The sequence below is a fragment of the Trichoderma asperellum genome, chromosome 6 (genome assembly GCF_020647865.1).
Source record: "Trichoderma asperellum chromosome 6, complete sequence".
NCBI classification, from domain to species: Eukaryota; Fungi; Ascomycota; class Sordariomycetes; order Hypocreales; family Hypocreaceae; genus Trichoderma; species Trichoderma asperellum.
Genome location: NC_089420.1, coordinates 623265 through 646952, shown reverse-complemented (window position 1 = coordinate 646952; position 23688 = coordinate 623265). Strand labels below are relative to the sequence as shown.

Sequence of the window (23688 nt, the reverse complement as noted above, 5' to 3'; positions counted from 1 at the left end):
GACTAAAGTGCATATAAAGCAATAAATCTTATCAGCTTGGGTAAAAGCATACTCTATCTCCTTGATAAGTTGCATGCCTATGAAAGAAAACCTCTCAATCACACCATATCCTCATCTAGCCGTCCTCGTACATCTCTCAACGCTGGCACGACCGCCAACATAAACTAGCGCAAGTCATTCTGCATGCTATCAAGAGTTTGCGCGTTCTTCTTGACACCACTATAAACTAGAAACTTCATGAAGCTCTAAATGCTGTTCTAACTGGGCCTTTTGGAGATTCCTTGGGTGATTTCAGCTTATTAACCTGTTTCAGTATATCATCATGGCCCAAACTGACTCGTTTTGGAACGCTCCCAGAAGACGGTCTCTTAGCTTTTGGCACAGTTAGGGCTTGAAAAATGATATGGACCTTGACATAGGGCTCTTTTTGGGGCCGCTGATGTTGAAGAGCCGCAATCTCCCAGCATAACAGGATTATCTTCTTTGTTAACCGAAGTCGCTGCTTCAATACAGCATGTATCGTGCACAATACTTAGACTAAAAAAGCTATATATACCGTTGTTCCCCCATATTTAGAAGATAGTGGTATAAATAGAGGCATATATACCTGATAAACACTTTCATTATACCTGAATTTTGTTTTTCTCTTATGTGATGTTCGTTTACAGTCTTCTTATATGCGTCACACCCTGGTAACAGCTTGTTACAAGAATCTTGTTACATGAGATCTTCAGAGAGGCGTTCAACTAGAAAAACACAAGAAGTTAAGAATACAAGAGTTAACTTACATCTTAATAAGTTTGGCTTCTTCGCCTTGTGCAGGCGCTGCGCGTCAGACGCATCATATATTACAAAGTCATCCTTTATAGGCGTCAGAGATTCTTGGCAATCAAAACTATAACTAAAAATAAAGGATTTATTCAGGGGGGGGGGGGGGGGGGGGGGGGGGGGGGGGGAATGGGAAAAATGAATACGACCAACAGTGCAACGTGCAGGCATTACAGGTTTATCACCAACAAAGCTAACAACCAACGGCCACTTGCATTAGTATGAGGCATTAGTTTCTCTCAAGCCTCGCACGACCTTTGGCCGTTCCGATAATCTAAGGCTGTCATTGCTCACATTTCTATTTTAATAATATGAGCAGTAGAGCTTCTACGACGAGGCAAAGAAGCAGGCGCCTTGTCCCCTATAAATGGAACAAAGAGAGTTGGTCAGAACATGTAAGGAAGTTGACAAGGGACCTTAATTTCACATAGGACCAACAACACTCGTATCACAATTATGTACTAGCATCATGCTTGCATGGGGAGATAACGTGTCGCTCTGTCTGCAAGCCTCAGAGATCACTGCATATTTGCGCGGGCGTGGAAATTATCCGAAATGAGAAAACGAATCCTGTGTCCTTGGTCGACTGGTGGTGTTCGGGAGGCTGCATGAAAGAAATGGAGAAGCGTAGCAACAGTCCCCTGCCTCTATGAGAGCCCCTCGTCCGTCCGTCGAGGCAAACACGGATCTATACTCTGTGCTTCCCGTCTGTGCTCCTGAAAACTCAGCCGTTATCCTTTTGGACCATTGATACAAAGAACGAGCGTGTTTGCTATGCCGATTATTGCTTTGCTCGCTCACAGAAAAAGAGTGTTTGAATGCACTTTTGCATAGACAGCAGCATTAGTCTGTTGATTGCCGTTCAATCAGTGACCACAACGAACAAGTCCAGGTGAATTGACAAGATCATTCCAGCCAGCTGATTCTTGACAAAGACCAAGCAGGCCGCAAGCATCATGGGAGACCCAATTGCCGACTTGGGCCTTACGTGCCCCGAATCCGGCAAATTCTACATCTGCAAAGACAAGCCGAATCGCTTCGTGGGATGCTGCACCGTCGATCCATGCTCAACAAACGACGGCCTCTGTCCTGATACTGCTGTCCGGCCCGCATCGTTCGATCCCGATGCTTACGACCAGATTCTGGCGCAGCAATGTGCGGATCCTGGCTTCCTCTGGTACACTTGTCGCGACTCTTCGCCGCCATTCATGGGATGTTGCTCCCAGATGGGATGTGAGGATCACGGCTGTCCGGTAAACAAGGTCGGAGTGGCGACTCTGAGCAGCAATGCGAAACAAGCAGCTCCTTTCTTATCATCAGACGCCTCGTCATCGATATCAAGCTCTTCGACAACATCGTCAACCTCCTCGACAGCAACATCAACGGCCAGCAGTGCTGTGTCAACGACACTAAGCACCGCTACGAACACGAGTCAAAGCACCGCGCCACAGCAGAGCACTCAAACTTCGGCAGATCCACCTTCAGCGAATGAAGGACTGGGCAAAGGTGCCATCGCAGGCATTGCAGTGGGAGCAGTGGCGGGAGTTTGCATACTGGTCTTGGTTGCCTTTTGGGCTCTGAAGCGACGGAACAACAAGAAGCAGCCTCAGTATGCCTTCGCGGCTGGCGGCAGCGGCAAAGACTCACTGACCGAGCATCGAGATCGCGCAGCACCGCCGTTGCTAGGACGCCGAGGTAATGGTGCTGCTGTGGAACAGATGGCGGAGCTGCCTCAATCACCGCCTCTCAAGTCTCCAGCTATCTCGGAGCTGCCTGCTACGCCGTCGCAGCAGAGCATCAGCTCCGGTACAACACCAGCCACTCGACATATCGTGTCCATGATGAGCTCCGAAGGTCCAGTGGGCAGAGAGAGCGCAATTTCCGGCTCTTCCGCCCCAACGCAACTGACACCGCATCTGAAGCAGGAACCATCATCAGTGATTCATCAGTCAACGCTGTTTGAGCTCGAGGACTCGTCGAGCCGCGCACTTATGGGGAGATCGCAGTGATTATACGACGCTCTTTCACGCAACGAAGAGCCCGAACGTGGCATGACCAATGGCTTCATGGCATAATTTTCATGCATCTAGAACTACTTCTGTACAAGTACCCATTTTTGTATTGATCCCGCGCAGTTAATGCGGTGTTTGTAATCGCGGCAAGGGAGAGACAGAGGGGGCTTGTCTATGACGGGCTGTGTGGCTGGCGGTTGTTTCGGGATACGAGGGCGACAGCTTACTACTGCAGCTACTGCAGTGGCATTATTCATGGCAGAGTTTCAAGCTTTTTTACGTATTGTCTTGGCTTTTCGCCTTTATTTCACTCCCTCTCTTTTGGCTTCCTTGCTTTATTTTTCCCTTTATAACCAACCTATTTTAGTTTCGAATCGAGATGCTCTTTCTGATCCAGTTCTACTAGCCGCATCTAGGGGTAAAACCCCCCTGGTTCCGCGTTTTGTGTGTGCGTATGGTGTATAGTGTATACTTGCAGCAGACGTCTCGTATACTCACTCCATAATTTCTTGTAAGCTGTACATACGGAAGCAGGCAGCACCCCCAAATTGCAGTCTCACAAAGATGGGAATGACCTCCATTCCATTGGGTTGCGCACAAACCCCTTATCGTGGCCAATCAAAGGCACACGCTTGACCTGAGAAGAAAGAAAAAAGTTACGAAACCGTGGTCTGGAAAGAAAAAAAAAACTGGGAATCAAAAAATAGAACAAGGACCATGGAAATTATGCTTCAAGCCGTTCCAACGCCTCAGTGGACTTCTGGCTTTGCCTACTCCGTAGTTTGCAGGTAAATTCAAAATTCAATCGCCTGGAAAAGCCGGGGCGACGAAAGATGCCATCTTTTTTTTTCCTGGAGAAACAGATCTGTCCCCCGCTGTCGCCCCAGACATATGTTACACTCAATTCGTCGTCGCGGAGGTCATACAAACGTCATCTTGGCCTAGGCAAACTGATGCCATCTTCTTCTTCCATTTTTTTGCTCAGATGACGGCTGGAGGGCTAAAAGGGAAGAAGTAGATGGCGAGAGAGCGGACGACGAAGACGTCCAAGCCACGGGGAAGCGCAGGGTTGGTCCACTTGAGGCGCAGCCTTTATGCGGATTACGACATGTGAGACACGAACCCAGCTTATTGTATACAGTGTCTCTCTGCTGCTGTTTCTATTTTTTGTGATGCATCCGTGTTAGTGTTTCTTTTTCTTGCATTTTTCTCTTTGTCCCGTTGCGGCGGGCAGTGCTCAAGACAAGATCGACGATGTCTATGCAACCACCCCCCTGTTACCCAGTTGGGCGAATTGCCTAAATAGGACGGCCGTTGACGCATTCCATGACCAGATATAATGTCATTGACTCTCGCTACGATGCCATTTTGAAATAGCAAAACAAATGGCAACAAGAAAAAATCACTGCCAAGATCCCAGAAAAACGGATTCTCTCCGGCCGGTCTTATGCCCAATGCAACGCCAGCAGCCGGTCTGCCGGAGGATACGTCACCATTACAGTGCCTTGTCTCCTCCGCGTAACGCTCAGCGCCGATCGGTTGCAACGCCACCGGGAATTAATCCCTGTAGGAACATTCTGCCGCACACCATCTGTGTGTGCGAGCGACTCGAGGTTTTTCTGACGGCTTCGTGCTTTTCGTGCATGTACACAGTAGGCGACGGCGGGCGATGGTAGCAGTAATGTTTACGTATAGATGTATCTATCCATGTCCGTGTGCGGCTATGGATCTACAAAGCACCCCCGTAATAATAGTACTCCATTATGTGATTGTTGTTGTCTGGCTGCCCAAGTACCAAGGCGTCCCAAGCAGCGCCCCCTTGCCTACGTCAACACTGTGTATGGCTTCTCTCCTCACTCTCCGTGGATCCTCCAGCTGTGGCTGTTGCATGACTTTTGTTCTTGTTTGGGATAAGGGAGAGAAATTTGCCCGGGACTTTGATCGTTTTAAAGGGCTGGTGGCCTCCCTCTGTTTTGATTCACACGACTCTTACACTTCACTCACTCCCTTCTCTCCACGGGCCCATATATACCATATAGTCTGTTCGTCCCAGCGTCGACTTACACACTTACATACCTTTGTTGCTCTTGTTCCTTTTCTTGCCAGCAAACAAGACTGAGAATCCAATCGTTCAAAAACATCATCTAAACACAAAAATGAAGGTCCAAACTCTCGCTGTTCTTGCCCTCGGTCTCCTCTCTGGAGAGGTTCTTGGCCAGTCTACCAACACAGACGCTGGTGCCTCTGCGTCCGCCGCCGTCTCCTCTGCCGCTGCGGCCGGCAGCTCTGCTGCCTCCAGCATTGCCTCTGCTGCCTCGTCCCTGGCTAGCAGCGTCGGAAGCGCTGCCTCTTCAGCTGCCTCTGCTGCTTCATCTGCTGCCTCGAGCGCTTCAACTGCCGCTTCTGGAACTACCTCTTCTGGCACCAGCAGCAGCACCAGCTCCGGCCCCGTAAGCACCACCGTCACCTCCGTGGAGTCCGGCACTACCGTTCCCCCAACGACCATTGCCGGAACCACCAACAGCCAAACTACTATTGCTCCTACCACTGTCCGAGGAACTACTCGTTCTGCTTCTACTCACACTTTCACCACCACCTCTTCCTCCGCCCTGGCCATTGCTCCCACTGCCGACGCCAAGCTGCTGGCTCCTATCATCGGTGCTGCCGCCGCCGTCTTGATGCTGTAAAGCAATCGCTTCCTTTATTCACTACAACTCCTTCCTTGTTCACATATTCGTTGGAGGATCTAATAATATGGAGTGGGAATCGAGGATTTGAAGGGTTTTGCTTGTCCAGATAAAAGAGAATTCATTACGCATATGGACCTACCTACTAATTAATTAATGTACTTCGGTGTGTTTCATTTTTAATACCTGTCCACCGGAGACACACGACGGCGTTACTTTCAACTGACCGCTTATGTTACTGATATCTACGAAGTGTATGGTAATTAATGGCTACATAGCCAAAGTGAAGAGCTCAAGAAAGATTATTCATACAATTTTCAGACTAAATGCGTCATTTCCGTGATTTTCTTATTGTAGTTACATAGCCTGCGTCAACATTATCAGTAGCAATTGAAGTATAATTATAGTCATTAAGCTCATTTCAAAAGGCTTACATCATTTGATCTCAAAAGTAAAAGAAAGGCATTTCATAAGAGATTTGCGAGCCTTATACTGCCACGAGGTGAGCACTCTAGACATAAAGTTGCCCGGCGGTTTACTTTCCATGTGGCGGGCGCCTCTGGAGCTTGTATCCAACTTTATGAGGGCGGACATGACCAATAATGACATTAATTGCATAGCGTATGATTCGCGAGCTGAAGAAAGAATCTATCCAATGACAGTTACCTTTACCTATGTGAGATTTGATCACATGTAGATGGGCGTGATCGCCAGTTTCCGGATTACCAGAAGGCATCGTATGTATGTAAGTGAAGCTATCGCTCAGTGGATCGGGATATATAGGATAGCTTCAAATTTCATCCATATATTTACGTACATACTGAGTATGTCATTCATTGTCCACGATCTTTTCCTGCAGCATCTTTTAGCCATTTATAAGTAATTTTTATCAGATCGTTTCCTACTGAAGGTTATCATGGGGCTTCTCTCGGTACTCATGCATACCTACATAGGTAACCAAATGATATATGCGTATCACTATCGCGGAACTGGAATTGCCTGCACTGAACCTTTATCTTCTCAATGCTTGTTTTGATGCATACTGCTATCTCCGATACTACCAGTTTTCAATGTTTCAATCACAAACCGCAATCCCATGTCATTAATGATTAAATGCCTGCATATATGTGCCGCAACAGGTGCTCAGTAGTATACCTAGGCCATATATCATTGCTGCTGTTAAATTTATAGAATGAACTAGAGCACCTTTAAATCATTTTATTTTTTATTAACTCTACCGATGTCTTTGCATCGGCCACAAAACGAACAATATCTGTTTTCCTTCATCACAAAGGCGGTGTCAATCTGTGTTACCAACCAGTCGCTGTGCACCTGCCACCACTTGCGCGCTGCTCAAGTTCCTTTGTTTCCTCGTGCAATAAACAAGCCTATTTTCTTTTTAATTCCTGTTGTCAAGATTTCTCTTCAGCTTCTTCTCAAACCCCTTCATACGCCAATTTTACTGAGTGACCATCCCGTTCGCACTGACAATGTCATCTGAGATAGCCTCCACCGCAGGTCCCGGCGATGATGCCGCTGAAACGACCCGGCCAGACATCGAAATCGACGATAGTTTGATTCCGATATTTACGAGCAGCGCCACAGAAGATGACGAAGGCAGTGAAGACGATGATGAGGATGCAGCTGGTGAAGTTGGTGAAAATAACGCTTCCCAGTCCGTACCGGTCATAAAGAGGAAGAATAAAAGTAGGGGAATCATGGCCAGAGGTCCAACAGCGCTGCCCAAAAACCGTGGCAATGGATTCGAAGGTGCGAAATCTTTGACTCTGAAATTCAAGAAGAAAGGTTTGATGCTGAACGACAATAGAGTATTTTGCGGATCCGCCTATGACTCCCGAAGAAGCGATGCAGGAGAAACAAGAGATTTACCATCCGTACGTGTTATGCCAGAATTATTGAGACTCTAATGGCACGTCAAGCTAACTCAGGGCCATAGTGATATTTCGTTTGAGAAGTATGCTTTCTTTCCCCTCTCCGTGTCTTGTTCTAGCTAAGCTGATATATTTTCACACAGGCGAATGCAGTCGTGTATTCAACGTTATCGCTCTCGTCGTCGCCTTCAACACCACCGAACTCTTTACTTTGACGAGTACCTCTTCCTCGGCGGCGTTGATACATCTCAGGGAGCATACACTGGGATGGATCCAAAGGAGCTCAAACAGCTCACGCCTGCGCAGCGTAAAGAAGCTACAGCTAGGCACGTCGTCCACGAAGGCTCCTCAGCAGGCGACCGTTTCTACGACGGAGATGAAACAAAATGGACTGTGGACTTTTCCGGCGTGGTAGCAGGCTTCTTATCTACGACTATTATACCCTTGACTGGCCTTCAAATCGGCCCGCTGGAGGACGCAATAGACGTGATAGAAAACTTCCTTCGCTACATCCTTCATCACGACGTCTGTCCCGAGTATGAAGGGGATGTCAAGGGAGCAATAAAAGTCTGCCAAGCAGCCAGAGAAGAGTGGCCAATGCTAAACGCTCTGCAGACGACGCTGCCGGGACTCTTCAACCTGGCTGCGACTGAACTTTTCTCCAAGCCTGATCCCGACGCCTGGGCTTTTCACCTATTCAAGGTACATCATGGGTTTGAAGCCAAGCCCATTTTTTACTCAGCCATTGCCTTGATTGAAGATCCCAGGGCATTCGAATATCTCACTCAGGGCCCTGCTACGCTTCTCAGACAATACGAATGTACACTGGAGATCACAATGGTAGCTCTTCCAAATGAAGAGACGATTCAGCGGTTCAAGAGCCTTAAAGCTGAGACACATGGCGGCACAAACAAGGTCCGACTCGCGCCTATTGGCAAAGTCACACTCAAGCCAGCCACCATTGAGGACGGATGGGTCCATCCAGACACACCCCATCCTCTTGAAGGAAAGGAAATCGATCTGTACTTTGAACAAGATGTTCTCGTAAACCTCAAGCCAGGAATGAAGATGACGCTTGAGATCGGCGAGCTTGGGGGTGGAGTGAATTTTGCCAGGCGCATTCGAAAAATCGTCCCATCATTCTACACATTTCTGCCGCAGGAACTCATGAGAGGCTTCAAGCCCCCGCGTGAGAATGATCGTCCTGCGCCATCTATTCACAATCCTATGGCAGAGGACAGCCAGGCAGTCGATGAACAAGTCTAAAAGACAGTTTGATTGTGCAGATAATAGCTAGCTTTCTTTCGTCAAGTGGTTGAAAAAGGGGGGCTTAATAGTGTGGGCAATATAAACCCGTTTCTTAGCATGTATTGAAAAATAATATTCTCCTCTCAATAGCCTTGAAAAGTACCAAAAAAAGCATCAAAACAAAAGTTCAAATCCCTTGCCCCAGTCATACGCGATGTGCTAGTAATTCCAACGCCATTAAAGCTACTCAAGAAAATGAAAGAGGCAACACATAGTAGCTAGAAGGGCACTACATCATTATCCTTGTATTCTCCATTTCACCAAGTCTCGTGTGTAGCATAGTTTCATTTGCGCCGTCGCCCTGGTATCTGTATCTTTATCTGCCACTATTGCTCGGCTATTGTGAAATTGGATGGCGGCAAAACTCTGTCTACCCAGATAGGTCGCGAGACCTGTCTTTAGTCTCGCGTCTGGATCTTGTGGTCGCCAGCAACAACCTCGGCGTATGAAGGAGGAACGCCCTGGTTCTCAGGATTCGAGCTGCCCTCTCCAGAGGTTGCTACACCCTGTTGTTGAGGCTGTGGCCGGGGTGAAGGGCTCTGGTTAGACGTGGTGCCGTAGTTCAAGTCGTTTGAAGAGCCTTGAGGCTTTGGTGGCTGGCAGTGAGGGCCATGGGGAGTCTGAACATAGACATATGTGACTCGGCCACCTTCGTGGTCGTTGGGGATGGCCTCATATTCGTAGGCGGGCTCGGGATACTTGGCGATGATGTACCAGGCGTGTAGCAGACCAGGGATAAAGCCGAGGATGCAGAGGGTGATGTTGATGAGAGAGTCGGCGCTACAGATGCCACACTTCACCCAGACTATATTCAACCAGCGTCAGTATAACTTATGCCACGACAGAACATCTTCATCTGAGAAGAAGCGAGCAGTGGGGCGACATACCAGGCAGCGGGGGAAAGAGAATGGCAAGGATGCCGAGGAAGATGTCGGTTGAGCACATCGTAGGCGAGGGAGAAGAGAAGACGGCCTGGAGATCGAGACAGCCGATGGCGACGAGCAGGCGTTGGAGTCGTACAAGTCGAGTCGCGAGCAGCTCGACAGTGAAGATAGTCGACAAATAAACAAGCAGATCGAGTCTGGAAGTCTTTGGCCCTACCAGATGAGATGGATAAAGGCGCGAAGTGGGCTGGTGACGGATGATGACGCTGGGGTTGCTGCTTATTGATAAGGTTGCGTAATGCTGGGCTGGATGTGGCGGAGACGATTGGCTGGCCTGGGGGGCTGTGGAGATCGGCGAACTGACAGAATGGGCGGCCTCGAAAGCAGTGGCTTGGCTCCAGGGTAGGTGGACAGGACGAGATCGATCTGATCTAATAGATGAGCGAGTCGATGATGGCGGCGATAATGCTCCGGCTATCGCAGGTTGATTAAACCAAACAAAAAAAAAATCAATTTCTTTTTTTCTTTTGGCAGTGCCATTTTCCTTTCACTTGGTTGCCGTGTTCTATAGCTTCCATATTTAAGAGTGGATATTTCCACTGAGTCACACATGCCACCTTAGCGGGTGTTATAGTGGTGGTGTGATCCATCAGCACAAATACAGGACAGCCTATTGCGGCACACTGCGAGGACCGGTTTGGTAGGACGCCGTATTCAGGCGTTGAATAACGTAACGAGGTGTGGTGAGATGCTACCGTACCCTGAGCAAATTATATAGTTGCTTGAATCACAACGTAGCTCTGTGCGCAGCAGTATCCTATCTAGAGCTCTCATGCCTCATTCTATGTGCTTAAGAAATAATAATAAGAATCGAGTAATGAAATATACCATCAGATGGCATGCCATCTTGTAAATTGTAGAATGTTTAGCAAGTATACAACATGCAACCAAGCAGAGCTGCAGTAAGACAAGGTAGACAAACTTCGGTAAAGCGGCCTCACCGATGAGTATCCGACATTTAGCCTCGGTGAAAGGTGCTGACCTTGAACTTTTCCAAACTTGCCGCAGCCTTGCCGCTAGCGCGTCTGTCAATATCCCCAATTCGCCAACTTTCCATCCTGCTCCATGCAGGACATCAAATCGCAGCCATGGACGACCTTTTGAATCTCGAGCTCCTGTCCCTCGTTTCCAAAGTCACCTCCGAGCTCCAGAACCATGTTGGCATCAGCGACAAGACCCTCGCCGAGTTCCTCATCGCACAACGACTCGAGAGCACCTCTAGCGATGACTTCCGCAAGAGGCTCGACGGGCTCAATGCCGACTTCCCTGCAAGTTTGGTGGACAGCTTAGACCGTCTGGTGGTTGCGATGCATCCCAAATTCAAAGGCCAAAATGGAGCCGCGCACGACAGTGAACACCACCACCACCGGACGTTTGAAGAGAATGAAAAGGTGTTTGGCGGACTTGCCTTGCCCGATAAGCAAGTCAACTACGATGACGGTGCGAACGCTATCGACGATACACTGGCGCTTCTAGAGGGCCTCGAGGGAAAAGCTAGAAAGGAGAAAAAGTCTCGAAAAAGGAGCAGAAGTCCTGAAGAGGAGGCAAGAGACTCGAGATCGCGGAGGCATAGATCAAGGTCTCGAGATCGGAGGAAGAGGGACAAGCACAGGTCGCGGTCGCGATCGCATGATGACGGAAATGAAGACTGGCGAGACGGATTCCGAGATTCGAGGAAATCGCGAGGTCGGCGAAAGTACGAGACCTTTGACGGCGACGACCACGACGAGTTTCGCCGTGCCCCCGCACCAGAAATGGACGACGAACCCATCATGAACAAGATTTACGAAGGCCGTGTCACTGGAATCAAAGATTTTGGCGCTTTTGTGAATTTGCAACACGTCAGAGGAAAAGTCGACGGTTTGGTTCACATCTCTCGCATTGTCTCTGGTCAACGTGTAAGCCATCCTTCAGATCTGCTCTCTAGCGGTCAGCAAGTCTGGGTGAAAGTGATCAGCATTGAAGGCCGCAAGATCGGATTGTCTATGAAGGATGTCGACCAAGAGACTGGCATGGACCTCCAACCGCAAGCAAGGCTGACAACCGGCGCAAATATGGAAGCTCTTGGTGGCGGTGGAAGAAACGGGTTTGTTGACAGTGCTCCTGCAATGCCTCGCGACACTTTGGGCCCTCCCAGACGACAGAAGAAAAGAATGACCTCACCTGAACGCTGGGAGATTAGACAGCTTATTGCTTCCGGAGTAGCCAAAGCGTCAGACTATCCCGATCTCGAAGAGGACTATAACGCAACGCTGCGTGGAGATGGTGAGATGGAATTGGAGGAAGATATTGATATCGAAGTCCGAGAAGAGGAGCCGCCGTTTTTGGCTGGTCAGACCAAGCAATCTCTCGAGCTTTCACCGATTCGAGTCGTCAAAGCCCCTGATGGATCCATGAACAGAGCTGCAATGGCCGGCACATCGCTTGCCAAGGAGAGGAAGGAGCTAAAGCAGAAAGAGGCGGAAGAGGCTGCCAAAGAAGAATCAAAAGAAAACTTGTCGGCTCAATGGAATGATCCGATGGCCGATCCTGACAAACGCAAGTTTGCTAGCGACCTCAGGAATGCACGAATGAATACTAGAACGGACGAAGAGCCAGAATGGAAACGAGCAGTTATTCCCAAGGGACAATCGCTGGGCAAGCGAACAAATCTTAGCATTAAGGAGCAGCGAGAATCTCTGCCCGTCTATGCGTTCCGTTCGCAACTGATTAAGGCGGTGCAAGAGAACCAGATCTTGATCGTTGTTGGAGAGACTGGTTCAGGAAAGACGACACAGTTGACCCAATATCTTGCAGAGGCTGGATTTGCCGAAAATGGGATCATTGGTTGTACGCAGCCCCGCCGTGTCGCCGCCATGTCGGTTGCGAAGCGTGTGGCGGAAGAGGTTGGCTGTAAGCTGGGTGAAGAGGTTGGATATAACGTCCGTTTCGACGACTGCACCAGCCCTGCTACGAGGATCAAGTACATGACGGACGGCATGTTGCAGAGAGAGATTCTCATGGACCCTGATATGACGCGTTACTCTTGCATTATGCTTGACGAGGCACACGAGCGAACCATCTCTACCGATGTTCTGTTTGCGCTGCTTAAGAAGGCACTGAAGAGGAGGCCGGATATGAAGGTCATCGTTACCTCAGCCACATTGGATGCTGACAAGTTCTCTGCTTATTTTAACGAGTGTCCTATCTTCACGATTCCTGGTCGAACATTCCCTGTCGAAATCTTATACTCTCGTGAGCCAGAGTCCGATTACTTGGACGCTGCGCTTGTTACGGTAATGCAGATTCACCTGACAGAGCCCAAGGGCGACATTCTACTCTTCTTGACTGGACAGGAGGAGATTGACACGTCGTGCGAGATTCTGTACGAAAGAATGAAGGCCCTTGGGCCCAGCGTTCCAGACTTGCTTATCCTGCCCGTGTATGCGCAGCTTCCCAGTGAGATGCAGAGCCGAATTTTTGAGCCCGCGCCTCCTGGCAGTCGAAAGGTTGTCATTGCTACGAATATCGCCGAGACTTCCATCACTATTGATGAGATTTACTATGTCGTGGATCCTGGATTTGTCAAGCAAAACGCGTATGATCCCAAGCTTGGAATGGATTCTCTGGTGGTCACACCCATCTCGCAGGCGCAAGCAAATCAGCGAGCTGGTCGTGCCGGCCGAACTGGTCCTGGAAAGTGTTTCCGTCTGTATACAGAAGCCGCCTACCAGTCAGAAATGTTACCAACCACTATCCCTGAGATTCAGAGACAAAACTTGGCGAATACCATTTTGATGCTCAAGGCAATGGGAATAAACGACCTATTGCATTTCGACTTTATGGATCCGCCGCCTATTAACACTATGTTAACAGCCTTGGAAGAATTGTACGCTTTGAGCGCACTGGACGATGAAGGTCTACTGACTCGTCTTGGGCGAAAGATGGCCGATTTCCCCATGGAGCCGTCGCTGGCTAAAGTGCTCATTGCTGCTGTCGACTATAAATGCTCCGACGAGATGCTGAGCCTTGTCGCCATGCTGAACTTGCCCAACGTATTCTATCGACCAAAAGAGAAGCAGTCGCAGGCTGATCAGAAGAAATCCAAGTTTCACGATCCGCACGGAGACCACCTGACGCTTCTCAATGTATACAATGCCTGGAAACATAGCGGCTACTCTAACCCCTGGTGCTTTGAGAACTTCATCCAGGCGCGATCAATGCGCCGGGCCAAGGATGTCCGAGATCAGCTTGCCAAGATCATGGAGCGCTATAAACACCCCATTGTATCTTGTGGGCGCGACACGCAAAAAGTTCGCCAGGCTCTCTGCACGGGATTCTTCCGCAACGCGGCCCGCAAAGATCCTCAGGAGGGCTACAAGACTCTCACGGAAGGCACACCAGTTTACCTTCACCCGAGCTCAGCTCTTTTTGGAAAGCAGGCAGAATGGATCATCTATCACACACTTGTGTTGACAACGAAGGAGTACATGCACTGCACTACGAGCATCGAGCCGAAATGGCTGGTTGAAGCAGCTCCGACGTTCTTCAAGGTGGCGCCGACGGATAGACTAAGTAAGCGGAAGCAGGCTGAGAGGATTCAGCCACTGTATAATAAATTTGCCGGAGAGGACGACTGGAGACTTAGTGCCCAGAAAAGGGGTGGAAGAGGTGGTGGTGGTGGTACTTGGGGTTAGAATGGGGAAAAAAAGCCTTTTTTTGCCAGAGAAACATATTCTTACGTGGCTATATATATCATATGTAATGCATGGAGTTTTGGGAATTATGATGGGAAGAATTCTTCGAATTTAATCATGAGAGGGACTGGCGATATGTTCGGGAGACGGTTTGTGATGTATCATAGATGAGTCTATCAAGAGCAGAGATTTCAAGACGCTCGAGATTTATAACCATTCAACACTTTGATGCTTAATGCTCTTATAGAGTTGGTTTATTGTAATAGCAGGAAATGTGAAAAGCACTCTCGCTTGATACTAACAAAAAGAAAAAGAATTGTCTATCGGAATGTGATGCCAGGCTAAGCTTGTGTGAAGTGTGACGCGCTGCATCGCTGGTAGAATTCAGGAAATGGTACCAACACACCCCGATCATCCGAATGAGTCAACTTAATGGTAACCTTGTAAGGATTGCCGCTGTTGTTAACACGATATCTGTAATAACGGACGGTAAATATATCGAATGCCTCCCCGACTTCAATGTTCGGCCGTGGTGATGATAACTGGCGAACAACTCCGACCAACAAACACAGAGAACGAACTGGGAAATATCGTCAAATATCCCACGGCTATTCTAATGCTCTCAAAGTCGGCGAATATATGTTTTTAATCGACGATCTTCAAGGAGCATTCCTAGAACCGATATAGACACGCTGGGCAAGATCCATGGCTTCTCTGTTGGCTTCAGGTTCAACGCACCAAAACCTGAATTTGATGGGACTTTCTGTGCTATTCGTCATGATTTTCATGAAATCCAGCAAAATTTGCAGTTCCACTATGTACCGAAGTGGGCGGCTTTGCAGCCAAGGCAGGTGGTAGCCATGAGTATAACGCTCGAAACTTCCAGTCATTAGTCGCGTCAGCCACGGCGAACTGTTTCTGATGATGACGGTCTGAGATTCCCTTTGAGAGCGAAAGAAGTAATTGTATATGATATCCAAAGCCACCTTCATCGCATAGATGTTGGCAGACTTTTTGCTGTGTGGAAGATTACCTCCTACGCAACCGCACATGTTGAAACGAGACGAATGGCCAAAATAGACGCCCCATACGACAGGTGTAAGATCATCGCCTCGGTCAAGGCCTGCGATGGAGACCACTATTGAATTTCCGTCTATCCAAGTATTGCTATTCGATAGTAAGGAAAAGTCTGGCGGCCTCAGCTTGCGGAGGTGCGATATCTGCTTGCTGCGGTTGTAGAAAAGAAGCTGGTCAGGGGGGATGCCTCGGATTAGAGATGGGTTGAACCAACGGACGAGCTCGATACCATGTTCATCAATGCCTTCGTCCGACGCAGCAGAGGAAGAGGCCACGGAGCCCTCATTGTCTGATTCTCTGTCGCTGGAATGGTTGATGGATAAATCGTTGAGTTGTTGGCTGAGTTGCTGGATAGGTCGATTGGGTACGTGGTTGGAGTGACCATTTGATAGACCATTTGATGGACCATTTGATAGACCATTTGAAAGACCATTTGGTAGACCATTTAATAGACCATTTGATAGACCATTTGATAGACTGTTTGATAGACTGTTTGATGGACTGTTTGATGGACTGTTTGATAGACTGTTTGGCGGATTACGGAATGAGTGGTTAGCCAGGATATTAGGCGGACTGAATTGTTCAGGATCATCAGTTAAGCTCAGTAGAAAGAAGTAACCACGGCTCCTATTCGAAGACGATCCAAGGTCGTTGCGAGCATAATTGAAGCAGTCGATAGGAATATCGAGAGGCGAAATACCGTGAGCGAGCATTTGACTGAAAAAGCTGGAAGCAATTGCACCCAACCAGCCCTGGCCATGTTGACCAGCCCCTTCACCGTTCCAGAGGCCGCTCATCCCGACGAGTGGAATGCCAGAATCTATGCTGTTGAAGCTTTCTTCGTCGTCTGCATCATGCGAAGCCGTATCGGGCATGTCTCCGTTTGGATGAGCCGCGTCATGGGGAAAACCGTTCATGATTATATTGACCGTAGAGCTGAAGGCACTTGGAGACGGCTTGAGCGAGTGAAGTTGACTGAGATTTAGCGAATGTATTGTAGTCGAGGACTGTGGAAGTGTGTTGAAATAAGATATTCTGGGTGTGGTGGGAATAAAAGGTAAATATTGACAGGCAGAAAATAAAATAAAATAAAAGGCTGCTTATCTGTTTATTGCATGAGCTTAATGATTGGACTTTGAATTGCCAAGGTAGGCACGCTCAGCCCTTAGCATGCAATTGGGAAGCCAGCCAACTGTGAACTAGCACTTGCAGTTGAAGTGAAGTTGCATAGATGTAGTAGGGACAAACTTAATCAGTCTACAACGACAAATCTTTCCTATGGACAACCAACTAGCAGGTAGACTTTAACAGAAATTTTACGCAGGAAGTGCTTAGTTAAGTGTATATCTGGCGGTAGATAGCTCACCACTGAAGTTGAAGTCTATCCCCAACTTGTAAATAGCGGATCCTAGGAGCAAGCTCTCATAGAGCCCTGTGAGGATCCGAACGCTGTGAATTATCTAGTAGGAAACTTGAAGCCGGGTAAAGAGAAGGGGGACTGTATCTAGAAAGGAGTGGAAATGCTGAAGGTGTAGAATGAATACGAAAGACATCATTTTCTATATTATAAAAATTTGACCAGACTTTTGCAACCTGAGAGAAGATGGCGGCGGTGATGTAATGAATGCCACTTGAAGTTGGCTTTGGTATTATACACATTGTACCCAGTCATAATAGCTTCTATGACATGACGAAAATTGATATTAGCCGCCGGCCTGAAGCTAAGAATAAATTACTAAATATTTACATTGGCAGGCAGCAGAGGTAGCAGATGTAGTAGAAGAAGATTATGACAGCTTGGTGATGCTGAGCATGGTTGGGGTGGTTGTTTTATACACTACTGAGATGTAGTCTGCCGACACTAGGAGTTGGAAGTCAAATCAAGTTCGTTTAAAGACTTGGATTGGGGCTACAAAAGACAAAAGAAGAAAAAAAATGGATAAACAGCTGAGCTATTCTATTTCTCGCTCAACTACATGTACGTGAATCTATAGGTGCAAAGCGGGGAAATGATATACGAGCTAAGAAAAGAGCTGGGCGCGTCCGAAACGCCGTACTGGGGATGTTAGGGTGAAATTGTGTGCATGTTATTTTTATACGGATGGATGGAATTGTTAATAAGCAATTAGCATCTCTCATATCTCTGGTCTTCCCGTGCGCAGCTGAAGGCATGCTTTACATAAACCTGGGTAGAGTGCGGTGCCGATTGCATGTTGGACATGTACTTCACAACCTGGGCACTTGCATGGTTCGCGAGCTCAGAGCCTCAATAATATCGCGTCAGCTCTGCACTGTTAGGCAGGTGGACATGTGTTAGGCTGCATGCCACACATACACGGCCAGCATCAGACTGCGTCATAGTTGGGGGCTCCTGTTTTGCGATTTATTCGTTGCTGTTGCACTATTGCGAGTGTTGGTGAGCGCTTGCGAGCAAACCATGTTCGATTTGCTGGCAAGGAGAGGGCTGAGCAAGCCTCATAAATGCAAGCGTCAGCGGCTAACATAGCTGTCTAGAGGCTCAGCCTTTGTAGGCTGGCTTCCTTGCGGCAGGCTCTCTCAGTGCGCCATTTACCATGGCAAAGGCGCATTCATTCTTCTCTTCTCTTCACTTCTTTGCCTAGGTGTGATTAGGCTCCTGTCGTCGCGAGGCAATGGCGGTCTGTGGACTTGCGCGTCGCATTAGCCAGCGACTCACCGACCAGCTCTGCCCAGCAATCCTTGCGTTCCAGCCGCACGGGCAGTGGTGACACTGTCGCGTGGCGCTCCGGGAGCTTCCTAGTCCCAGATGACCCCCGTCTGGCCTGTGTCGTGTTGACTTTGGCTCTGTGGGATGGAAAACGTGGCTGTGGTTCTGGCGCTGACACGAATTGGGCATGTAACTTCGCGGTTTGACGCCGTATTAGCGACGATGTGGTTGGACATGTCGGTGCTAAAGGAATCACGCGGGCGGAAGGAAAAAAAGAGAGACATTCAGCAGAGACGCGGAGCTCTGGACAACGACAACTCATCTCTCATGACCTCAACGGAGGTGTAACCGCAAATTCTGTCGTTGTTATGCGGAACACGGACGTTGGTGACTCCAAGCGGTGTCAAAACGATGTCAAAGCGATGTCTCAGAGAAAGAGAGACGGCCGAAGTGAACGCTGAAAGGATCACAAACATCATAGATGTGTAGGTGAAGAAGAGCCTTTCGGTGGCTCTGCCAACCCCTGCATCATCGCATGGAAGCCACGGTATGTACGTCGTAATATTCCATCTCTCGAGGCTCAACTCGGCGCGCTTTGCTAGCAGCTGCTTGGTTAGCGAGTTGATTGCGTGCATCTCCCGCGTGGGACTCGGAAATACGCCTCACCACGATTTCATGCATCGTGCCGCTTGTCATTGGTGGGAGATGGAGTGGCTTAGCCATGTTGGGCGTGAAGAGGAGGATGGAAGAAGCTTCATTTTTTTCTTCCGCATCTTTTCTGTTGGGGAGTGCCGCCAGCACATGTACCTGCCTGTGGCACGGCATTGGAATCAGAGGATGTTTCCAGCGAGCCCAGCTGTGAAAGGCCCGTGGCAGCTGCAGCCCCCAGGGCCCCTCGCTAGCTCCGTCAATGCCTGGCGCTAAGTAGGCACGAAGCAGTGCTGTAGCACCGGCTCTCCAGCGTTCAATGTTACCCGGTGGTGCACCCAAGATTTGCATGCCAGCCGCTCAGCTTTAGGCAGTTGGCGGGCTGGACTGGGGCGGGGCGCTAAATCGCCGCAGCCCGCAGCAGGCTATGCCGCGCCGGGCCCAACTCCAGCAGCTCCCAGCGCCAAAGTCGGTCAAAACCGCCACTCTGGACGTCCTCGGAACCTTCTGTGAGCGTGGAAACGACGCACAATCTCCTCAAGGCATTTTCGCTCCTCTCGCCTCTCTCCCTATTAATATACCTCCTCCCCTCCACTTACTCAGCGTCCTTCCCTCGACTGTCTGCAGAAATGGTTGTGCGATTACTGTGACTGCGATATTCGCCCCTCATCCGGTCCTGAAACTCCAAGTAATCTTGCGTGCAGCTGTGCGTGCCTTATTTGCGTCGCCAATCACTGGGCCCCAGTGCCTGACGCAGGACCCTTACACGCTTTCATTAGCATCTGGCATCTGGCATTTCGACCGACCGGGGTTGCCAGCGACTATATTCCTGCGCCGCTGCCTAGGACCCATCGCCGGATGAACACCGTCCAAGTACATCCCCGGATAGAAAAGGACTTGACTGAACGCGCATCAAGGCAAGACGAAGATATAGTAGAAGACGACGACGACGTCGAAACAGAAGCCATGGTTGGAAAAAAGAGGATCCCCAGCCCGGATCAGCTCCGCGACTACAATTATGCCGTTGCTGGACAGTGAGTTTTCTGGCGCAAGAGGGAGAATTATGGCGAGGGGAAAAAGGGCGTACATGCTAATCTATTCTTGCGCAACGATAGTGCGGGTACCCTGTGCGACGCCGATGGAGAGCTCTTCATCAAGCCGTGCACCCAGACGGAGATCGACTTCTATCAAGAAGTAGAGACAAAAGGCTACCGCGACTTCGCCGAGATCATGCCCCTTTACATGGGCGAATTGCAGCTGAGCAGCACCGACGACGTACCTCTTCAGGACGCGCTCATGGGCGTCATCTCCGGCGACGGCGACTTCAAGACCACCAAAGAACAGATTGCCGCGACGATAGCGGAGGCCGTGGACCAGACAACATGGGTCCCTACCCAGGGCAAAAAGATCAAGACGGACAAGTCGGTCGTGCTGGAGAATGCCTCATATGGCTACAAGAAGGCAAACATCCTCGACGTCAAATTGGGCGTGCGCCTTTGGGCCGACGACGCCCCCGCCGAGAAGAAGACGCGCTTCGACACCATCAGCTCGCAGACGACACACGGCAAGCTGGGCTTCCGCATTTCGGGCATGCGAGTATATCAAGGCTCGGAGGATGAGTCAACATTGGATGAGGAAGGCTACAAGATCTACGACAAAGACTTTGGGCGTCTATCTGTCAACAATGATAACGTTGTCGATGCATTCCGAAAATTCATTTTCAACAAGGCTGCCGGCGTTCATACAGCGCTTGGCAGGGCTGTGTGCTCAGCCTTTGTCCGAGACTTGCAGCGAATTGAAGAGGTTCTGACAAGCCACGAGACCCGCATGTACTCTTCATCCCTTCTGTTCATCTTCGAGGGCGACGGCGCGGCGCTCGACGCTGCTATTGAAAAGAACAATGAAATCATGGACCGTCAGTCGGCTGAGTCATATACGTGCCCGCCAGTGTCGCGCACAAACATGAGCTTGGACAGCAGAATGGACAGCGGCATCGCTTTGGAACCCGAAGACGATTACGACTATGAAGACAACGACGAGGATGACGACGAACTTCGACTGCCCCAGATCTACACTCTCAAGCTTATTGATTTTGCCCATGCAAACTTTACTCCTAACCAAGGGCCCGACGAAAACGTCCTCCTGGGAGTCAGGAGTCTTTTACGAATTTTCAAAGAGATGGCTGGCGAAGATGACTAGACTCATGCACGATGGCATGGCTGTCTCTGATTGGCCACTCTCGCGTGTATATATACGATGCTGGCGACTGACTTGCGCTGCTTTTGGAACAATACTGGCGTTAAAAGGAAGGTGGGCGATTTTTGACACCTAAACAGAGAGGGCACCAGAAAAAAAGGAGGCGCGTTTCCTTTTTCTTCTCCTTTTGGGGGAGAATTTATTTTTTTCCTGATACCCCGGAGATGTCCGAACATGGTGTGTTTGCGGCGCAACTTTGGCCGATAAGAAAAAAGAGAAGACTTGAAAAGAAGATGTTACAAGGTAGAGCATGGCTCCGCATGGAGATTTGGGAGGAAGAAGAAGTTTTTTTTTTTTCCTGCGTATCATGATGATAAATGACGGTTTTGGCGCAAAAGGGGGCTGTCTTTTCCTTTCCTTTTCTATTGCTCGCTTGAGGAGTTTTGGGGTGGTGAATGAATGCACCGCAGATGCACTTTACAGTGTATTGACAGTACCTGTTCTATACACTTCTATGTACCTAGGTATATACTTACTTCTATACATGGTTAGAATACACGGATACCTGTCTTTGTTACAAACTGTCGGCATTCTCTCTCTCCCTCTGTCTAAAAACTTCTCTTAATTGATATTAACATGTAGACCTATATCTATATTGGGTTTGGAATAAAGTTTTGCTGCTTTCAGACGCTGGGATATGGCAGGATGCACCCCGTCAAGATCTGGGCACCAATGCAGCGCTTTAGCGTCATGCTGGAAGACGTCAGCGGGCCGCTGCAGCCCCTGCTAGCTGCCTGTTAACAGCCTGTTAAGAGATACATGCGCTGACGTGAAAAATTGCTAGAGCCGCAATGTATTTCGCACCAGCGACGCCGACCCACTCGTCGCATTTCTTGCCGCCTTCCATGGACCCTAACAGCTGTACTGAGGTACCTGCCTCTAGCTCGGCTCAAAGCGTTGGATAGACAGCGATTCGGGTAGAAGATAGGACGAGACTCAGCCTTGCATCTTCTTTTATTTTCATGTAGGCGGCCATGTCCATCCCCGGCCTTGGGCAAATCCCGGTACAAGTGCGTTGCGTTACTGCCAAATATCGTATGCAAGCTGCTGGCTGACCCTTCTTTCCTCTCTCTTCTCTCCAGGCGGCCGTTTCCTCGACGCGAACCATCTCCCTTCGTCCAGCTTGGGAATGGCGATTCCAAGTGCCCGCGGGCTCGTCGCTCGTGCTCAAAGTCCTTGCAGGCACAGCTGAGAAGGACGGCGTCGAGCTCGCGCTGCGCAACGCCTACACCTTTTCCGGCGTGCGCTCCAAGATCCTGACCTGGCACGGCTGCGAACTGGAGATTGAGGGCCGCTGCGACAACGACTCTGTAGCCGAGTACCTGAATCCCATTGCGAATCCTGCGACTTCACACATCAATCTCCATGCGCGGCTGAGCGACATGCGGGTGGATGCCACGCGGCAGCGGCGCGAGGGTCCGAGAGTCCTGATTGCTGGGCCGCCGAATTCGGGCAAGACGACGCTGGCCAAGACGCTGACGAGCTACGCTACGCGACAAGGATATCAAGTTATAACGGTGAATGCGAATCCAAGAGATGGAATGCTGAGCTTGCCTGGCACGCTGAGCGCGAGTGTCTTTGCAACTGTCATGGACCCCGAGGCGGTGGACGGTTGGGGCTCGACACCAACGAGCGGGCCGAGCACGGTACCTGTCAAGCTGCCCATGGTTTTCAACTACGGCTGGGAGAGTGCGGAAGAAGACGAGGATCTATATCGTGAGCTTATAGGGAGACTGGCGGGGGCTGTTAGCGGTAGGCTGAGTGAAGATGAGGAAGTTCGTGGGTCGGGAGTTATAGTTGACGGCATAGGAGTCAGCGAAGACGGCCAGATTGGGATGGAGCTGACTGCGCATGTTGTTGATGAGTTTTCCAGTGAGTGCCTTTACATTGAATGCTACGAGTCGACAGTGGGCTTGGCTGACTGCTTCTGATAGTTAATACGGTGGTGGTAATTGGACCCGCGTCGCTGCACAAGCAGTTTGTGAATCGGTTCGCCAGCGAGAAGACGAGTCTTGGCGAGCCCATACAGGTGATTTCCATTGACGAATCAGACGGCGTAGTCAAGAGGGACGAGGCATTCTCGCAGCACTCGCGCGAGGCGGTAATTAAGGAGTACTTTTTTGGAGACGCAAAGAGGACGTTGAGTCCGCAGATTCAGCAGGTTGATTTTGACAATCTGGTTATTTACAAGCTCGCAGACTGTAAGTTGGCCTTGCCCTTGAGATTTTACATCCGTCTGATTAAGGTTATTGATGTTTGAAATCGCCCCAGACTCTCCTGATGAAAAGCAGAGCTTAGTTCTGGAAGAACCCTCGTCTCTGATGCAGCATTGGACCTTGGCGGTCATGAACGCCTCTGTGCGGGATAGTCCTGATGTGATCCGCGCGGCCAATGTTATGGGCTTTGTGTACGTGGCGGACGTGGATGAAGACAGGCGAAAGATTAAAATCTTGGCGCCAGTGAGCGGAAGACTGGGAGACAAGCCGCTGGTATGGGGCAAGTGGCCGGAGCCGTACATTAACCTGTTGGGATAGATTTTCTGGCATACGATACAATACAATACTAGCACTGCAGTACATTGTTGTCAAAACATGGAATGTTGAGGCGCAGGGAAGATATGGTGTGACTTTGGTTTGTGGCGATATGCTGCAAGTTTCACGATAGATTGGCAGGT

General features: G+C 49.5%; 9 protein-coding genes across 10 annotated transcripts; 6 read left to right on the top strand and 3 right to left on the bottom strand.

Annotated features, from left to right (window-relative positions):
- Positions 1–1269: 1269 nt before the first annotated feature.
- On the top strand, positions 1270–3236 carry TrAFT101_009670 (uncharacterized protein). Its single transcript, XM_024909785.2, has one exon. The coding sequence runs from the start codon at positions 1785–1787 to the stop codon at positions 2835–2837; it is 1053 nt and encodes a 350-aa protein (XP_024761398.2). The 5' UTR covers positions 1270–1784; the 3' UTR covers positions 2838–3236.
- Positions 3237–4996: 1760 nt separating this feature from the next.
- On the top strand, positions 4997–5527 carry TrAFT101_009669 (uncharacterized protein; the record flags this gene model as incomplete). Its single annotated transcript, XM_066128727.1, has 1 exon — positions 4997–5527. One exon carries the CDS (start codon positions 4997–4999, stop codon positions 5525–5527), a length of 531 nt encoding a protein of 176 aa, XP_065984847.1.
- A 1120-nt stretch (positions 5528–6647) lies between these two features.
- On the bottom strand, positions 6648–10087 carry TrAFT101_009666 (uncharacterized protein). Its single transcript, XM_024900071.2, has 2 exons — positions 9615–10087; positions 6648–9532 (listed from the first exon to the last, which is right to left on the bottom strand). The coding sequence occupies exons 1-2, from the start codon at positions 9670–9672 to the stop codon at positions 9126–9128; spliced, it is 465 nt and encodes a 154-aa protein (XP_024761400.1). The 5' UTR covers positions 9673–10087; the 3' UTR covers positions 6648–9125.
- Positions 7018–8685, top strand: TrAFT101_009667 (uncharacterized protein; the record flags this gene model as incomplete). The annotated part of the gene is made up of 4 exons (XM_024905212.2): positions 7018–7297; positions 7356–7422; positions 7485–7502; positions 7563–8685. The coding sequence occupies 4 exons, from the start codon at positions 7018–7020 to the stop codon at positions 8683–8685; spliced, it is 1488 nt and encodes a 495-aa protein (XP_024761399.2).
- Positions 10088–10713: 626 nt separating the features above from the next.
- TrAFT101_009665 (uncharacterized protein) lies at positions 10714–14673 on the top strand. The gene has a single exon (XM_024908089.2). The coding sequence runs from the start codon at positions 10760–10762 to the stop codon at positions 14345–14347; it is 3588 nt and encodes a 1195-aa protein (XP_024761401.1). The 5' UTR covers positions 10714–10759; the 3' UTR covers positions 14348–14673.
- A 333-nt stretch (positions 14674–15006) lies between these two features.
- TrAFT101_009664 (uncharacterized protein) lies at positions 15007–16341 on the bottom strand (the record flags this gene model as incomplete). The annotated part of the gene is made up of 1 exon (XM_024900029.2): positions 15007–16341. One exon carries the CDS (start codon positions 16339–16341, stop codon positions 15007–15009), a length of 1335 nt encoding a protein of 444 aa, XP_024761402.2.
- A 1195-nt stretch (positions 16342–17536) lies between these two features.
- Positions 17537–18971, bottom strand: TrAFT101_009663 (uncharacterized protein). Its single transcript, XM_066128726.1, has 2 exons — positions 18777–18971; positions 17537–18703 (listed from the first exon to the last, which is right to left on the bottom strand). Exons 1-2 carry the CDS (start codon positions 18933–18935, stop codon positions 18395–18397), a joined length of 468 nt encoding a protein of 155 aa, XP_065984846.1. The 5' UTR covers positions 18936–18971; the 3' UTR covers positions 17537–18394.
- Positions 18972–19116: 145 nt separating this feature from the next.
- On the top strand, positions 19117–21522 carry TrAFT101_009662 (uncharacterized protein). Its single transcript, XM_024900046.2, has 2 exons — positions 19117–19792; positions 19874–21522. Exons 1-2 carry the CDS (start codon positions 19617–19619, stop codon positions 20955–20957), a joined length of 1260 nt encoding a protein of 419 aa, XP_024761404.2. The 5' UTR covers positions 19117–19616; the 3' UTR covers positions 20958–21522.
- A 92-nt stretch (positions 21523–21614) lies between these two features.
- On the top strand, positions 21615–23586 carry TrAFT101_009661 (uncharacterized protein). 2 transcript variants are annotated; one of them, XM_024908090.2, is made up of 4 exons: positions 21615–22024; positions 22097–22886; positions 22949–23215; positions 23286–23586. In XM_024908090.2, exons 1-4 carry the CDS (start codon positions 21989–21991, stop codon positions 23546–23548), a joined length of 1356 nt encoding a protein of 451 aa, XP_024761405.1. In that variant the 5' UTR covers positions 21615–21988; the 3' UTR covers positions 23549–23586. The 2 variants fall into 2 exon arrangements, with proteins under 2 accessions (XP_024761405.1, XP_065984845.1); XM_066128725.1 differs by having other exon boundaries at positions 21615–22886.
- The last annotated feature ends 102 nt before the right edge of the window (positions 23587–23688 follow it).

Coding starts and splice junctions, on each gene's coding strand:
- TrAFT101_009670 (XM_024909785.2), top strand. CDS start 1,785: ATGGGAGACCCAATTGCCGACTTGGGCCTTACGTGCCCCGAATCCGGC.
- TrAFT101_009666 (XM_024900071.2), bottom strand. CDS start 9,672: ATGTGCTCAACCGACATCTTCCTCGGCATCCTTGCCATTCTCTTTCCC. Junction 9,533..9,614: donor TCTCTTTCCCCCGCTGCCTG/GTATGTCGCCCC, acceptor GGTTGAATATAG/TCTGGGTGAAGTGTGGCATC.
- TrAFT101_009665 (XM_024908089.2), top strand. CDS start 10,760: ATGGACGACCTTTTGAATCTCGAGCTCCTGTCCCTCGTTTCCAAAGTC.
- TrAFT101_009663 (XM_066128726.1), bottom strand. CDS start 18,935: ATGCCGTGCCACAGGCAGGTACATGTGCTGGCGGCACTCCCCAACAGA. Junction 18,704..18,776: donor GCACGATGCATGAAATCGTG/GTGAGGCGTATT, acceptor CTGCTAGCAAAG/CGCGCCGAGTTGAGCCTCGA.
- TrAFT101_009662 (XM_024900046.2), top strand. CDS start 19,617: ATGAACACCGTCCAAGTACATCCCCGGATAGAAAAGGACTTGACTGAA. Junction 19,793..19,873: donor AATTATGCCGTTGCTGGACA/GTGAGTTTTCTG, acceptor GCGCAACGATAG/TGCGGGTACCCTGTGCGACG.
- TrAFT101_009661 (XM_024908090.2), top strand. CDS start 21,989: ATGTCCATCCCCGGCCTTGGGCAAATCCCGGTACAA. Junction 22,025..22,096: donor TTGGGCAAATCCCGGTACAA/GTGCGTTGCGTT, acceptor TCTTCTCTCCAG/GCGGCCGTTTCCTCGACGCG. Junction 23,216..23,285: donor TATTTACAAGCTCGCAGACT/GTAAGTTGGCCT, acceptor AAATCGCCCCAG/ACTCTCCTGATGAAAAGCAG.